Source organism: Drosophila rhopaloa, unplaced genomic scaffold, assembly GCF_018152115.1.
Source record: "Drosophila rhopaloa isolate 14029-0021.01 unplaced genomic scaffold, ASM1815211v1 contig_115, whole genome shotgun sequence".
NCBI lineage: Eukaryota > Metazoa > Arthropoda > Insecta > Diptera > Drosophilidae > Drosophila > Drosophila rhopaloa.
In genome coordinates, this window is record NW_025334990.1 from 14,114,682 (window position 1) to 14,130,214 (window position 15,533).

Here is a 15,533-nt window from a genome sequence, read left to right on the forward strand (position 1 = left end):
CAGCAAAAAAAATCAATGGGGAGCGCTATTGTTGAGTGCCAATTTTAAAATCGTATCAGCGAAAATTCTCTTATTTATATAAAGTTTTGGAAAAATATTAATACTTTTTTGATAATGTAACGTTTTGAAACTAGTGGCTTAACTAAAAAAAATGTTTTTCTTACACCACAATCGTTATATAAATTACGTATTTTGGGAAGTCTTTGAAATTAGTATATGTTAATTCAAAAGCAAACTTAGCGAGTATGCGGAGGAGATTATTCATTACACCGCCAACTGTGCATATCGTTTCCAAAATCAAGAAGGTAGCTAAATATGTTTAAATTATTTTTGATTAAATGATTACAGTTTTTAGGTTTGTAATTTAAAAAATCAGGTGTTTTAACCCTCAGTCCGACATAATTGGATCAATTGAGCTGCATGGTCGAAGACCTGTTGCATTCTAAAAATCATTTTCGAATCTAACTTATTGAAATATTAAGCATTCAAGATACGGCTTTTTGAACAAATCAATCAGTGTCAAGCTGAATAATATCCAACATGTGTTTCGAAATAAAAGGTTTAATGATTTAATACTCTATTGATAAGATTCAAATTAATTTAGTGATGAGAAAGTTTGTTAAATCTTTCGTGCTATATACTTTTTGTTGTTTGTTTGTTTTTTCTATTAAATCTTCTACAAAGGTAAAATAAACATTTGTAACGAACTGCGTCTTAGCAAAGAATATCCAATCCAATAAAAGTAGGTAGTCTCCAGTTGGCAGAGGAACGGGGATCTTAAGCACATGGAAATCACTTACCACCTGCAGGCCCTACAAATTAACACAATTAGTTAAAATTTAGGTCACACATTTATCAAAAACGATCTCACAGAATAAGGACAGGTATGATTCACCGTGGATACATCCTTAATCATATTGTAAATGATCTTGGCGACAGGGTTATTGTTTTTCCTCATAAAATCGCAGGCATTTATTGTGACATCAACCAGAAATGGCTTATAGCCATTGGCCTTTTTCATAAGCCTAATTCTGACGAAAACGTTGTTAGTTGGTTCCGAGAGGGTTGCATTTATATTCAAGCTAGTCTTGTTACGGGAATAGGCCTTCAGACGACAATAATGAAAAACGACCCACGATTCATTAAGAGACTTACAGACTGCATTTGTCATTTTTACAAAGGGTGCCTCCTGAAAATATATAGAAATTATTTATAATTATTTTTTGTAACTAATTTTGATCAGTATTTATCTGCCTTACTAGAAAAGCAACTAAAATCGAGACTCCAAAAATTATAATTCTACGATCCATGGCCGGGCACTTTTGAAAGACTGCCGATATGCAAATAAGTTTTGTGGACTTATTGCTTCATTGACTTATATAACAAGCGATTATTATAATAATTGTAGCATGACAATGTTAAATATGTATAAATATTTTTAAAAACTTCATTTTTATTAATTACAGACAATTGATCGAGTTTTTTTTTTATTCAAGCATGTTTTTTTCTGTTAGCTTTGAGTGGAAAGTTCATCAATAAAATCCTCAAAAAAATGGAGAATTTGAAAATATTGTGGACTATAGCTGCTCATTTGATTTATAAATTTATAGGCTATATTCGAGTTTCTCGACGGTGGGATACCCTTCACTGAGTGACCTATGACAGGAAATGTTGCACAAAAGGGCAATATAAAAACATTGATGATAATTTTATTTATTGTAAACGTTTTAAGTTACATAAAAACGTATTTTAATTCCCACTACGGCCACATATGTTTCTTTATCCATTGGTCATATTCACCAACGTTCGTGAAGACATCAGGCAAATTCTTCACACCACATGGACGTCCACCAAAGGCCATAATTCCATGCAGAACACAAACACCATTATGGTATGCCATCAGAGGTCCTCCGCCATCCGAAATACAGCGGGTATCCCTGGAATGATCGGCGCAAATGTGACTTGGATCCACGACGATGTCCACCTGTGAGTATCTCGCACGACACTGATCGTTATCCAAATACGTGACCCGCTCATACTGCCTGTTGGTACTGGGGACGTCGTTTAAGAGTCCCCATCCTGCCACGGTCAACGGATGACCTTCACGCAGTCTTAGTTGGCCCACAGTCGAGGGCAGACAAATAGGTTTAATATTCTTCGAATAGGAAACCTCACTCTTCAAACGGATTAAGGCAATATCTTTCAAGAAATTAGATCTGGTAAAATCTTCGTGAACATAGATCTCTTCGATGTCCAATATTACAAATTCCGCTCCAACACGAGTGCTATTATCGCCCAATCTCACAGATACACTAAAAAAAAAAGAAAATATTAATGAGCAAACACTAGAATTAACTTGATTATGTAAAGTATTAAATTAAATGATTATCCTAGAGAATATCAAAAATACTGCATAAATATTAATATACTATAAAAAGTTTTCATTAAAAACTTCTCCAGCAGACAAATAAATATTATAAATTTAACAGTTTAACAGTTAACAGATAACAATAGCCAAAGATTTCAAGACCAATAAGATTATAGTTTTTATACGAATTAGGCCAAAAATAATTGATCAATTTCTTACGGTCTTCCCATATCGTACGCTGTCACACAGTGGGCTGCTGTTAAAACGTATCGTTGATTGATCAGGGATCCAACACACGGAGTTAGCAGATCACCTCCATTTGGAGGACGGTACTGCACCACTACCAACCAGGGAAACTCACTGCCAATCACCTGATTATTGCCTGATACGATCCGGTGCCCTACGACATCACCTCCACAAATATCAGGACCAGGAAGCGCAATTGAACCTGAAAATAAAATCATTTTTTTTAGTTGGGCGTGCATCCCAATATATCAAAGTCAATAAATGTCAGTATTGCGTTTACACAGTTTGATTCTATAATATAATAAATATTAAAGATATTCAATATTTAGGAATAATAATTTACTCAACAAGACACAGAGGTTTTACGTTGAATTTAGGAAAATGCAATTCAGGATCTGTCAATTTCCTTTTTTACTGCTTGCAATCGAACCACCTTGCACAGGATACTTTCTTGATTTCTAGGATATTTCCTAAAGTCCACTTAGCACTTACCCTGGATACGTGCCCCACTGACAATCTGAATGATTAGAGAAACAGCAACGATCACCCTCATCACTGTGCTTGATTACTCTCGACAACTGACTCTTAGTTTCCAGTTCATGAGCTTTTTATAGGAGAGATTTTATGTCGGACTTAAATAAAACGTAAATTCCCAGAAACTTATCAACAAAATAAGTCAGAATCATAAGTAAAATATTTGTAGGTTGGCCTTTACGAACTTCTGTTTGATGGATGGGAGTTTCCATCTGTTCGTACAAAAAACAATTTCGTTAAATTAACGAGATAATAAAAAGACTATTTAATTTTTGTAGGATTTTTTTGACAGCAAAAAATAACAATAAGGAACGCCATAGTTGAGTGCCAATTTCAAAACCGTATCAGCAAAAATTTTCTTATTTATAGTTTTGGTAGAATAATAATATATTTTGATAATGTAACGTTTTTAAACTAGTAGCTTAACTAAAAAACATGTTTTTCTTACACCACAATCGTTATATAAATTACGTATTTTGGGTAGTCTTTGAAATTAGAATAAGTTAATTCAAAAGCAAACTGAGCGAGTATGCGGAGGAGATTATTCATTACACCGTCAACTGTGCATATCATTCCCAAAATCAAGAAGTCTGTATTGATAAGATTCAAATTAGTTTAGTGGTCAGTAAGTTTGTTAAGGCTTTAGTGATATATACTTTTTGTTATTTGTTTGTTTTTATACCCTTGCAGAGGGTATTATAATTTTGGTCAAAAGTGTGCAACGCAGTGAAGGAGACATCTCCGACCCTATAAAGTATATATATTCTTGATCAGGATCACCTCCTGAGTTGATATAGCCATGTCCGTCTGTCCGTCTGTCCGTCTGTCTGTCCGTCTGTCTGTTTCTACGCGAACTAGTCTCTCAGTTTTAAAGATATCGAATTGAAACTTTGCACACACCCTTCTTTCCTTTGCACGCAGTATATAAGTCGGAACGGCCGGGATCGGCCGACTATATCCTATAGCTGCCATATAACTGATTGATCGGAAATGCCATAACTCTGCTGTTTGTTAAGTTAGGAAGTTGGGACTTTCTATGGGTTTTATATTTGGCCAATCAATCCGACGTACCAAATTTCATAAGGATCGGCCGACTATATCTTATAGCTGCCATATAACTGATTGATCGGAAATGCCATAACTTTGGTGTTTGTAAAGTTAGGAAGTTGGGATTTTCTATGGGTTTTATATTTGGCCAATTAATCCGACCTACCAAATTTCATAAGGATCGGCCGACTATATCTTATAGCTGCCATATAACTGATTGATCGGAAATGCCATAACTTTGGTGTTTGTTAAGTTAGGAAGTTGGGATTTTCTATGGGTTTTATTTTTGCCTAATCAATCCGACATATCAAATTTCATAAGGATCGGCCGACTATATTCTATAGCTGCCATATAACTGAACGATTGGAAATGATATAACTTTGGTGCTTTTAAAGTTAGGAAGTTGGGATTTTTTATGAGTATTAAGAATGCATTATGAATGATTTTGGAGAATATAATTTGCAGAATATTCTGCAAGGGTATTTCAACTTCGGCTCCGCCCGAAGTTAGCTTTCCTTTCTTGTTTCTAATAAATCTTCTACATATGTTAAATAAACATTTGTAATGAACTGCATCTTATCATAGAATATGCAATCCATTAAAAGTAGGTAGTCTCCAGTTGGCAGTGGAACGGGAATCTTGAGCACATGGAAATCACTTATAGTCTGCAAGCCCTACAAATAAACACGATTAGTTAAAATTTAGGTCACAAATTTATCATAAGACGATCTCACCACAAAGGGACAGGTATGATTCGCCGTGGATACATCCTTAATCATATTGTAGATGATCTTGAAGATGGGATTATTATTTTTTCTCAAAAATTGGCAGCCATTTATTGTAACATCAACCAGAAATGGCTTATAGCCATTGGCCTTTTTCATAACCCTAATTCTGACGAAAACGTTGTTAGTTGGTTCCAGAAAGGTTGCATTTAAATGCAAGCTAGTCTTGTTACGGGAATAGGCCTTCAGTCGACAATAATGAAAAACGACCCACGATTCATTAAGAGACTTACAGACTGCATTTGTCATTTTCGCAAAGGGTGCCTCCTGAAAATATATAGAAATTATTTATAATTATTTTTGTAACTAATTTTGAAACTAATTCTGATCATTTAATTTAACTGCCTTACACTACAGACTAGAAAAGCAAATAAAATCGAGACTCCAAAAATTATCCATGGCCGGGCACCTGTGAAAAACTGCCGATACGCAGCTAAATTTTGTGGACTTATTGTTTCATAAGGTTATACAACAATCGATTATTATGATAATTCTAGCATGATAATGTTAAATATTTATAAATACTTTTAAAAACTTCACTTTTATTAATTACAGACAATTGAAATAGTTTTTATACCCTTGCAGTGGGTATTATAATTTCAGTCAAAAGTTTGCAACGCAGTGAAGGAGATATTCCTACCCTATATAGTATAGGACGGACAGACGGGCATGCTTATATCAACTCAGGACGCAATCCTGATATACTTTATAGGGTCGGAGATGTCTCCTTCACTGCGTTGCACACCTTTGACCAAAATTATAATACCCTCTGCAAGGGTATAATAAGATTAAATAAAATTTTTATTTTCCCGTTTATCAAAATGTTCCTTTGAGATATAGTAATTATTTACTATATTAGAATTACGCCTTTAGTTTTGTTAATTGTTTTAGTAACACATAGGTAATAATATGGGTTTTATATTTGCCCAATTAATCCGACCTACCAAATTTCATAAGGATCGGCCGACTATATCCTATAGCCGCCATATAACTGACTGATCGGAAAGGCCATGGGATTTTTTATGAGTATTAAGAATGCATCATATGAATAATTTTGGAGAATATAATTTACAGAATATTCTGCAAGGGTATTTCAATTTTGGCTCCGCCCGAAGTTAGCTTTCCTTTCTTGTTTTTTTTATATTCAAGCATGTTTTTTTCTCTGTTTGTTTTGAGTGGAAAGTTCTGCAAAAAATCAGGACGGCGAAGAATACAAAAATCTTTTTGGAGAATAAGAAAATATTGAATGGGTTACAACCCATAACAGTAACTTCCCTAAAAATATTTTAAAGTTCAAACCAGGTTTTTAACCCTCAGGTTGATATAAGTGGATCAATTTGGCTACAGATTTATTTTACCTGTTGTACAATAAAAACCAATTTCTAACTTATCTTCAGAACTTAAATATCGCGGAAGACAACGTCTCACGTCTACCAAAGGACGTAATTCTATGCAGAATTTCTTTTAATTAAGCCAGGACTTACCATGATATTAACCTAATGAGTTATTAAGTGCGCAATGTCCGAACATTCGCGGAAATTTTGATTATCATTAATCAATTTAGCTAGTCTACAAAATAATACAAAGTTGACAATATGGAATAAAAGGAATAATTGGCAAATACCAAAATATTTATTAGTAAGTGCATGTGTTACTGTCAATGGTCTCTTACTATTATTCCCTTCGAAAAGTGAAAATTACAAGTATATTGAGTGATAATTCACCATCTGAAAGGTAATATATTCTACCATTCACATTCGTTTGTGTGATATTGATCGAGTAGAGTGCATTTATAGTCGTGGCACTTCACCACTAATTTATTGTTTATCTTTTTCTTCAAAGCGATATTCCAAATTTTAGTTACTTTTTGTGTAAACACACAACAAAAAAAATTCGTTAATTTTATTAAGGAATGTGTTAGTTCTTCCATCTGTGATTTGTGCTTTTCGTGATTAGATCCTCTACAAATGTGAAATAAACATTTGTAGCGAATTGTGGTTTAGCATCGAATATCCAATCTAACAAAAGTAAGTAGTCTCCAGTCGGTAATGGAATTGGAACTTCTATATGATGGAAATCGCTTACCATCTGCAAGCCCTGCAAAATCATAAATGTTTTTTAAGAAGAAAAATGTATTTGGTTGTTCAATTTGCGATCTTACCACATAAGGGCAGGTGTGGTTAACGGTGGATACATCCTTGATCAAATTCCAAAGGATTTTGGCAAAGGGTTGGTTTCGCCTTCGCATAAACTCGCAGGCGTCGATGGTGTAATCAAAAAGAAATGGCTTATAGCCACTGGCCTTCTTCATCATCTTCATTTTTAGGGATATATTGTTGGCTGGCTCCAAAAATGTTGCATTTATATTCAAACTAGTCTTGTTACGCGAATAGGCTTTTAGCCGGCAATAATGAATGGAAACCCATGATTTGTTATACGACTTACAATCTGCATTTGTCATTTTCACAAAATATGCCTCCTAAAAATATTTAGAGCTGTAATTTTGATTTTGTTATTTTGGTGCCTTACACTACAAACGAGGAAAGCAATTAAAATCGAAACTCCAGTAATTATAATTCTACTATCCATGGCCGGGCACCAGTGAAATACTGCCGATTCGCAGCTAAGTTTTGTGGATCACAACAATCGCTTTTTATATAACTTAATGGAGCAATAATCACATCCGAATATTATGATAATTGTAGCATAACAGTGTTATTAGCTATAAATCCCCAAATAATTATATTAATATACTTAACTTTAATTGATAGATTTTTTTTGTATATCCAATTATGTTTTTCCTTTGTTTGCTTTGTGTGGAAAGTTCTTAAAAAAGTCAGGGCGAAGAACAAAATAAACAATTTTGGGAATAAAAAAGATCGTAGAATATGGCTGTTGATTTGGCTTATAAATTTATAGACAATGCTATAGTCGAGTTTCTCGACGGTGGGATACTCGTCACTCAGTTACCTATTACAAGAAATGTTGCACAAAAGGGCAGTATAAAAACATTGGATGGGTTACAACCAATATATGGTAACTTTCCTAAAAATGATATGGCTTCAAAAATCAATCGGAATGATTTATTATAGATATATAAATATCGTCGGTCAAGGTTAAATAAATTGTATTTGTCAGTCCTTGTTCGTCAACAATTTTTTTAAAAATATAATTCTATTGTTTTTGATAAAATGATTAAAATTTGTATGTTTGAAATTTAAATAATTTAAAGTTCCAACCAGATGTTTAAACTCTCAAGCCGACATAAGTAGATCAATATGGCGATATTTCCAACTCATCTTTAGTACTTAAATAAGACCATCATTGAAATGTCGTTGAGATCAGTATTTAATATAAAATCGCAATAGCAAAGCAAAGTGAGTTAGGTTTGCAGATATTTCGATGATAAATTGTTTTATTTATTTTAAACATATTAAGTTACATAAAAACCGATTTGATTTAATACTAAGGCCTTATTTTTTCCTTTATCCATTGATCATATTTACCAACGTTCGTGAATACATCAGGCCAAATCTTCGTAACGTATACACGAACACTATAGTCAGGATTTACTATGATATTAACCTAATGATTTATTAAGTGCGCAATGTCCGAACATTCGCGGAAATTTCGAAAATATTTATAAGTAAATATATTTGAAAATTACAAGTATATTCAGTAAAAATTCACCATTCGAAAGGTAATATATTCTACCATTCACGTTTATTTGTGTGATATTGATTGAGTAGAGTGTATTGTATAGTCGGAGCACTATACTACTTATTTATTGCTTATCTTTTTCTTCAGAACGATATTGCTTCGGATTTTTTTTAACAAACTTTAGTTACTTTTGGTGTAACTAAACAGAAATATAAATTAACCTATTCGTATAAGGTTTATGGGGATATTCGTTAATTTTTATTCATGAATGTGTTATTTCGTTTATCTGTGATTTGTTCTTTTCGTTAATAGATCCTCTACAAATGTGATATAAACATTTGTAGCAAATTGTGGTTTAGCATCGAACATCCAATCTAACAAAAGTAAGTAGTCTCCAGTTGGTAATGGAATTGGGATTTCTATATGATGAAAATCGCTTAACATCTGCAAGCCCTGCAAAATCATACATTTTTTAAAGAGGAAAAATGTATTTGGTTGTTCAATTGGCGATCTTACCACATAAGGGCAGGTGTGGTTAATGGTGGATACATCCTTGATCGCATTCCAAACGAGTTTGGCAAAGGGATGGTTTCGCCTTCGCATAAATTCGCAGGCGTCAATGGTGTAATCAAAAAGAAATGGCTTATAGCCACTGGCCTTCTTCATCACCTTCATTTTTAGGGCTATATTGTTGGCTGGCTCCAAAAATGTTGCATTTATATTCAAACTAGTCTTGTTCCGCGAATAGGCTTTTAGCCGGCAATAATGAATGGCAACCCACGATTTGTTATACGACTTACAAACTGCATTTGTCATTTTCACAAAATATGCCTCCTAAAAATATGTATAACTGTAGTAGAATCAATTTTGATTTAGTTATTTTTCTGCCTTACACTACAAACAAGGAAAGCAACTAAAATCGAGACTCCAAAAATTATAATTATACGATCCATGGCGGGCACCAGTGAAATACTGCCGAAACGCAGCTAAGTTTTGTGGACTTATTGCTTCATTAATTTATATAACAAGCGATTATTATAATAATTGTAGCAAAACAGTGTTATTAGCTTAAAATCCCCAAATAATTATTTTTATATACTTAACTTTAATATATCCAATCATGTTTTTCCTTTGTTTGCTTTGTGAGTAAAGTTCTTAGAAACACAAGAAAGCTAACTTCGGGCGGAGCCGTATCAATACCCTTGCAGAGGGTAATAAAACAAGAAAGGAAAGCTAACTTCGGTCGGAGCCGAAGTTGATATACCCTTGCAGAATACTCTGTAAATTATATTCTCCAAAATTATTCATATAATGCATTCTTAATACTCATAAAAAATCCCAACTTCCTAACTTTACAAACACGAAAGTTATGGCATTTCCGATCAATCAGTTATATGGCAGCTATAGGATATAGTCGGCCGATCCTTATGAAATTTGGTAGGTCGGATTGATTGGCCAAATATAAAACCCATAGAAAATCCCAACTTCCTAACTTTACAAACACGAAAGTTATGGCATTTCCGATCAATCAGTTATATGGCAGCTATAGGATATAGTCGGCCGATCCTTATGAAATTTGGTGAGTCGGATTGATTGGCCAAATATAAAACCCATAGAAAATCTCAACTTCCTAACTTTACAAACTCGAAAGTTATGGCATTTCCGATCAATCAGTTATATGGCAGCTATAGGATATAGTCGGCCGATCCCGGCCGTTCCGACTTATATACTGCGTGCAAAGGAAAGAAGGGTGTGTGCAAAGCTTCAATTCGATAGCTTTAAAACTGAGAGACTAGTTTGCGTAGAAACAGACAGACGGACAGACGGACAGACAGACGGACAGACGGACAGACGGACAGACGGACAGACGGACAGACGGACAGACGGACATGGCTATATCAACTCAGGAGGTGATCCTGATCAAGAATATATATACTTTATAGGGTCGGAGACGTCTCCTTCACTGCGTTGCACACTTTTGACCAAAATTATAATACCCTCTGCAAGGGTATAAAAAGGTTTGCAACGCAGTGAAGGAGACATTTCCGCTCCTATATAGTATATATAATCTTGATCAGTATCACCAGGATAGTCGATCTTGCCATGTTTGTCTTTCCGTTACCATGCAAACTAGTTTTAAAGCTATCTTCTTGAAACTTTCCCAAAAGTTGTCTTTCTATTGCAGGAAGTATATAAGTCGGAACGAGCCGGATCAGACTATATCATATCATTGGAACAATCGGAAAAAAAAATTTTCAGAAGTAAAACTTTGTTGTTATACCCTTGCAGAGGGTATTATAATTTTGGTCAAAAGTGTGCAACGCAGTGAAGGAGACATCTCCGACCCTATAAAGTATATATATTCTTGATCAGGATCACCTCCTGAGTTGATATAGCCATGTCCGTCTGTCCGTCTGTCCGTCTGTCTGTCCGTCTGTCTGTTTCTACGCGAACTAGTCTCTCAGTTTTAAAGATATCGAATTGAAACTTTGCACACACCCTTCTTTCCTTTGCACGCAGTATATAAGTCGGAACGGCCGGGATCGGCCGACTATATCCTATAGCTGCCATATAACTGATTGATCGGAAATGCCATAACTCTGCTGTTTGTTAGGTTAGGAAGTTGGGACTTTCTATGGGTTTTAAATTTGGCCAATCAATCCGACGTACCAAATTTCATAAGGATCGGCCGACTATATCTTATAGCTGCCATATAACTGATTGATCGGAAATGCCATAACTTAGGTGTTTGTTAAGTTAGGAAGTTGGGATTTTCTATGGGTTTTATTTTTGCCTAATCAATCCGACATATCAAATTTCATAAGGATCGGCCGACTATATCCTATAGCTGCCATATAACTGATTGATCGGAAATGCCATAACTTTGGTGTTTGTAAAGTTAGGAAGTTGGCATTTTCTATGGGTTTTACATTTGGCCAATAAATCCGACCTACCAAATTTCATAAGGATCGGCCGACTATATCCTATAGCTGCCATATAACTGATTGATCGGAAATGCCATAACTTTGGTGTTTGTTAAGTTAGGAAGTTGGGATTTTCTATGGGTTTTATATTTGGCCAATAAAACCGACCTACCAAATTTCATAAGGATCAGCCGACTATATCCTATAGCCGCCATATAACTGATTGATCGGAATAACTTTGGTGTTTGTTAAGTTAGGAAGTTGGGATTTTTTATGAGTATTAAGAATGCATCATATGAATAATTTTGGAGAATATAATTTACAGAGTATTCTGCAAGGGTATATCAACTTCGGCTCCGCCCGAAGTTAGCTTTCCTTTCTTGTTTTTTTTTTATATTCAAGCATTTTTTTTTCTTTGTTTGCTTTGAGAGGAAAGTTCTCCAAAAAATCAGGACGGCGAAGAATACAAAAATCTTTTTGGAGAATAAGAAAATATTGAATGGGTTACAACCCATAACAGTAACTTCCCTAAAAATATTTTAAAGTTCAAACCAGGTTTTTTAACCTGGCCGACATAAGTGGAGCAATTCGGCTACAGATTTATTTTACCTGTTGTACAATAAAAACCAATTTCTAACTTATCTTCAGAACTTAAATATCGCGGAAGACAACGTCTCACGTCTTTTCTAATTCTATGCAGAATTTCTTTTAATTAAGCCAGGACTTACCATGATATTAACCTAATGAGTTATTAAGTGCGCAATGTCCGAACATTTGACATTTTATTTCTCTTCAACTTTTCAGCATTATTTATTGAAATATTAAGCATTCAAATTACGCCTTTTTGAACAAATCAATCAGTGTCAAACTCAGTAATATCTAACATGTGTTTCGAAATAAAAGGTTTAATGATCTAATACTCCAATAATATGATTTAAATTAGTTTACTGGTCAGTAAGATTCTAATAAATCTTCTACATATGTAAAATAAACATTTGTAACGAACTGCGTCTTAGCAAAGAATATCCAATCCAATAAAAGTAGGTAGTCTCCAGTTGGAGCTGGAACGGGAATCGTGACAACATGAAAATCACTTAACACCTGTAAGCCCTACAAATTAAAACGATTAGTTAAAGTTTTACATTTTTCAAAAAACGATCTCACCACACAAGGACAGGTATGATTCACCGTGGATACATCCTTAACCATATTGTAAATGATCTTGGCGACAGGGTTATTGTTTTTCCTCATAAAATCGCAGGCATTTATTGTGACATCAAACAGAAATGGCTTATAGCCATTGGCCTTTTTCATAACCCTAATTCTTAGGAAATGTTGTTAGTTGGTTCCAGAAAGGTTGCATTTATATTCAAGCTAGTCTTGTTACGGGAATAGGCCTTCAGACGACAATAATGAATAACGACCCACGATTCATTAAGAGACTTACAGACTGCATTTGTCATTTTCACAAAATATGCCTCCTGAAAATATGTAGAAATTATTTATAATTATTATTGTAACTAATATTGATCATGTAATTTATCTGCCTTACACTACAGACTAGAAAAGCAAATAAAATCGAGACTCCAAAAATTATAATCCCACGATCCATGGCCGGGCACCAGTGAAATACTGCCGATACTCAGCTAATTTTAGTGGACTTATTGTTTCATAAGGTTATACAACAATCGATTATTATGATAATTGTAGCATGACAATGTTAAATATTTATAAATATTTTTAAAGAGTTAATTTTTATTAATAACAGATCGAGTTTTTTTTTTGTTTATTCAAGCATGTTTTTTCTCTACTTGTTTTGAGTAGAAAGTTCTTCAAAAAAATCTTCCAAAATCAATTGAATTAATTTAGTGTAGATAATTATGAACGAGGAAAACATTGTCGGGCAAGGTTAATTAAATTGTAATTGTGTGTCCTTGTACGTCAACAAAATTTTTAAAAATATAATTCTATTATTTTTGTATTTTTTGTTTACTTATTGTAAACAAATTAAGTTCCATACACGAGCACCACAGGACATAATTGCATGGAGAATTTCTTTTAACTATAGTCAGGACTTACCATGATATTAACCTAATGATTTATTAAGTGCGCAATGTCCGAACATTCGCGAAAATTTTGATTAGCATTAATCGATTTAGCTAGTCTACAAAATAATACAAAGTTGACAAAACGGAATGAAAGGAATAAATAACAAATAACAAAATATTTATAAGTAAATATATTATTTGTAAAATGCTTGTGTTATTGTCAATCCAATTGGTTTATTTCTTTCGAAAACTGGAAATTACAAGTAAATTCGGTACAAATTCACCACCCGAAAGGTAATATATAGCATTTACTTTCATTTGTGTTATATTGATTAAGTAGAGTCTATTTTATAGTCGGGGCTCTTCACCACTTATTTATTGTTAACTTTTGTTACTTTTGGTATAAACAAACAAAAAAATTAATTTTTATTGAGGAATGTGTTAGTTCTTCCATCTGTGATTTGTTCTTTTCGTGAATAGATCCTCTACAAATGTGAAATAAACATTTGTAGCGAATTGTGGTTTAGCATCGAATATCCAATCTAACAAAAGTAAGTAGTCTCCAGTTGGTAATGGAAATGGAAATTCTATATGATGAAAATCGCTTAGCATCTGCAAGCCCTGCAAAATCATAAATGTTTTTAAAGAAGAAAAATGTATTCGGTTCTTTAATTGGCGATCTTACCATATAAGGGCAGGTGTGGTTAACGGTGGATACATCCTTGATCAAATTCCAAAGGATTTTGGCAAAGGGTTGGTTTCGCTTTCGCATAAATTCGCAGGCGTCGATTGTGTAATCAAAAAGAAATGGCTTATAGCCACTGGCCTTCTTCATCATCTTCATTTTTAGGGATATATTGTTGGCTGGCTCCCAAAATGTTGCATTTATATTCAAACTGGTCTTGTTCCGCGAATAGGCTTTTAGCCGGCAATAATGAATGGCAACCCAAGATTTGTTATACGACTTACAATCTGCATTTGTCATTTTCACAAAGGGTGCCTCCTGAAAATATGTAGAAATTATTTATAATTATTTTTTGTAACTAATTTTAATTATTTATTTGCCTTACACTACAGACTAGAAAAGCAAATAAAATCGAGACTCCAAAAATTATTATCCCACGATCCATGGCCGGGCACCAGTGAAATACTGCCGATACGCAGCTAAGTTTTGTGGACTTTTTGCTTCATTAAGTTATATAACAAGCGATTATTATGATAATTGTAGCATAACAGTGTTATTAGCTAAATATTTTTAAATAATTATTTTTATATAACAACCAATTTCCAACATGTCTTCAGTACTTAAATATTCCATCAAGGAAATGTCGTTTAGATCAGTATTTAATATAAAATCGCTAGATGCAAATCAAAGTGAATTCTCCGCTTATAAAGTTGGGTCAGCAGCTATTTCGATGATAATTTGATTTATTGTAAACATATTAGGTTACATAAAAACGTATTTGATTTCCAACTACGGCCTCATATTTTCCGTTATTCATTGGTCATATTCACCAACGTTCGTGGTGAATTCGGCCAATTCATCGTAACGCATACACGAACACCACAGGAAATAATTCCTATTAACTATAGTCAGGGTTTACCATGATATTAACCTAATGATTTATTAAGTGGGCAATGTCCGAACATTCGCGAAAATATTGATTAGAATTAATCGACAAAATGCAATGAAAGGAATAAGTGGCAAACAACAAAATATTTATAAGTAAATTCGTATGCGTTTTATTGGGAAATTCGTTAATTTTTATACCCTTGTAGAGGGTATTATAATTTCAGTCAAAAGTTTGCATCGCAGTGAAGGAAACATTTCCGACCCTATAAGGTATATATATTCTTGATCAGCATCACCAGGAGAGTCGATCTAGCCATGTCCGTTTGTCCGTTTCTACCCAAACTAGTC

General features: G+C 33.9%; 6 protein-coding genes and 1 pseudogene across 6 annotated transcripts; all 7 read right to left on the reverse strand.

The window, feature by feature from the left end:
- Positions 1 to 388: 388 nt before the first annotated feature.
- LOC108039760 lies at positions 389 to 1,310 on the reverse strand. Its single transcript, XM_017116847.1, has 4 exons — positions 1,260 to 1,310; positions 872 to 1,189; positions 642 to 812; positions 389 to 442 (listed from the first exon to the last, which is right to left on the reverse strand). Exons 1-4 carry the CDS (start codon positions 1,308 to 1,310, stop codon positions 389 to 391), a joined length of 594 nt encoding a protein of 197 aa, XP_016972336.1.
- A 447-nt stretch (positions 1,311 to 1,757) lies between these two features.
- LOC108039814 (CLIP domain-containing serine protease 14D-like) lies at positions 1,758 to 3,178 on the reverse strand. Its single transcript, XM_017116901.1, has 3 exons — positions 3,107 to 3,178; positions 2,588 to 2,816; positions 1,758 to 2,312 (listed from the first exon to the last, which is right to left on the reverse strand). Exons 1-3 carry the CDS (start codon positions 3,165 to 3,167, stop codon positions 1,760 to 1,762), a joined length of 843 nt encoding a protein of 280 aa, XP_016972390.1. The 5' UTR covers positions 3,168 to 3,178; the 3' UTR covers positions 1,758 to 1,759.
- A 1,523-nt stretch (positions 3,179 to 4,701) lies between these two features.
- Positions 4,702 to 6,242, reverse strand: LOC108039761. Its single transcript, XM_017116848.2, has 4 exons — positions 6,236 to 6,242; positions 5,331 to 5,413; positions 4,930 to 5,247; positions 4,702 to 4,869 (listed from the first exon to the last, which is right to left on the reverse strand). Exons 1-4 carry the CDS (start codon positions 6,240 to 6,242, stop codon positions 4,702 to 4,704), a joined length of 576 nt encoding a protein of 191 aa, XP_016972337.2.
- A 655-nt stretch (positions 6,243 to 6,897) lies between these two features.
- LOC108039762 lies at positions 6,898 to 7,569 on the reverse strand. Its single transcript, XM_017116849.1, has 3 exons — positions 7,510 to 7,569; positions 7,142 to 7,459; positions 6,898 to 7,077 (listed from the first exon to the last, which is right to left on the reverse strand). The coding sequence occupies exons 1-3, from the start codon at positions 7,567 to 7,569 to the stop codon at positions 6,898 to 6,900; spliced, it is 558 nt and encodes a 185-aa protein (XP_016972338.1).
- A 1,353-nt stretch (positions 7,570 to 8,922) lies between these two features.
- LOC108039763 lies at positions 8,923 to 9,593 on the reverse strand. The gene is made up of 3 exons (XM_017116850.1): positions 9,534 to 9,593; positions 9,157 to 9,474; positions 8,923 to 9,093 (listed from the first exon to the last, which is right to left on the reverse strand). Exons 1-3 carry the CDS (start codon positions 9,591 to 9,593, stop codon positions 8,923 to 8,925), a joined length of 549 nt encoding a protein of 182 aa, XP_016972339.1.
- A 2,922-nt stretch (positions 9,594 to 12,515) lies between these two features.
- Positions 12,516 to 13,176, reverse strand: LOC108039764 (annotated as a pseudogene).
- An 877-nt stretch (positions 13,177 to 14,053) lies between these two features.
- Positions 14,054 to 14,742, reverse strand: LOC108039766. Its single transcript, XM_017116851.1, has 3 exons — positions 14,683 to 14,742; positions 14,298 to 14,615; positions 14,054 to 14,233 (listed from the first exon to the last, which is right to left on the reverse strand). Exons 1-3 carry the CDS (start codon positions 14,740 to 14,742, stop codon positions 14,054 to 14,056), a joined length of 558 nt encoding a protein of 185 aa, XP_016972340.1.
- Between the last annotated feature and the right edge of the window lie 791 nt (positions 14,743 to 15,533).

Excerpts from the sequence above, each read along its gene's own strand:
- LOC108039760 (XM_017116847.1), bottom strand. The coding sequence starts at position 1,310 with ATGGATCGTAGAATTATAATTTTTGGAGTCTCGATTTTAGTTGCTTTT. Across the intron at positions 1,190-1,259 it reads CGATTTTAGTTGCTTTTCTA|GAGGCACCCTTTGTAAAAAT; the intron begins GTAAGGCAGATA and ends ATATATTTTCAG. Across the intron at positions 813-871 it reads ATCATACCTGTCCTTATTCT|GGCCTGCAGGTGGTAAGTGA; the intron begins GTGAGATCGTTT and ends GTTAATTTGTAG.
- LOC108039814 (XM_017116901.1), bottom strand. The coding sequence starts at position 3,167 with ATGAGGGTGATCGTTGCTGTTTCTCTAATCATTCAGATTGTCAGTGGG. Across the intron at positions 2,817-3,106 it reads CAGTGGGGCACGTATCCAGG|GTTCAATTGCGCTTCCTGGT; the intron begins GTAAGTGCTAAG and ends TTTTATTTTCAG. Across the intron at positions 2,313-2,587 it reads GCGTACGATATGGGAAGACC|TGTATCTGTGAGATTGGGCG; the intron begins GTAAGAAATTGA and ends TTTTTTTTTTAG.
- LOC108039761 (XM_017116848.2), bottom strand. Across the intron at positions 5,248-5,330 it reads TTGCTTTTCTAGTCTGTAGT|GAGGCACCCTTTGCGAAAAT; the intron begins GTAAGGCAGTTA and ends ATATATTTTCAG. Across the intron at positions 4,870-4,929 it reads ATCATACCTGTCCCTTTGTG|GGCTTGCAGACTATAAGTGA; the intron begins GTGAGATCGTCT and ends GTTTATTTGTAG.
- LOC108039762 (XM_017116849.1), bottom strand. The coding sequence starts at position 7,569 with ATGGATAGTAGAATTATAATTACTGGAGTTTCGATTTTAATTGCTTTC. Across the intron at positions 7,460-7,509 it reads TTGCTTTCCTCGTTTGTAGT|GAGGCATATTTTGTGAAAAT; the intron begins GTAAGGCACCAA and ends AAATATTTTTAG. Across the intron at positions 7,078-7,141 it reads ACCACACCTGCCCTTATGTG|GGCTTGCAGATGGTAAGCGA; the intron begins GTAAGATCGCAA and ends ATGATTTTGCAG.
- LOC108039763 (XM_017116850.1), bottom strand. The coding sequence starts at position 9,593 with ATGGATCGTATAATTATAATTTTTGGAGTCTCGATTTTAGTTGCTTTC. Across the intron at positions 9,475-9,533 it reads TTGCTTTCCTTGTTTGTAGT|GAGGCATATTTTGTGAAAAT; the intron begins GTAAGGCAGAAA and ends ACATATTTTTAG. Across the intron at positions 9,094-9,156 it reads ACCACACCTGCCCTTATGTG|GGCTTGCAGATGTTAAGCGA; the intron begins GTAAGATCGCCA and ends ATGATTTTGCAG.
- LOC108039766 (XM_017116851.1), bottom strand. The coding sequence starts at position 14,742 with ATGGATCGTGGGATAATAATTTTTGGAGTCTCGATTTTATTTGCTTTT. Across the intron at positions 14,616-14,682 it reads TTGCTTTTCTAGTCTGTAGT|GAGGCACCCTTTGTGAAAAT; the intron begins GTAAGGCAAATA and ends ACATATTTTCAG. Across the intron at positions 14,234-14,297 it reads ACCACACCTGCCCTTATATG|GGCTTGCAGATGCTAAGCGA; the intron begins GTAAGATCGCCA and ends ATGATTTTGCAG.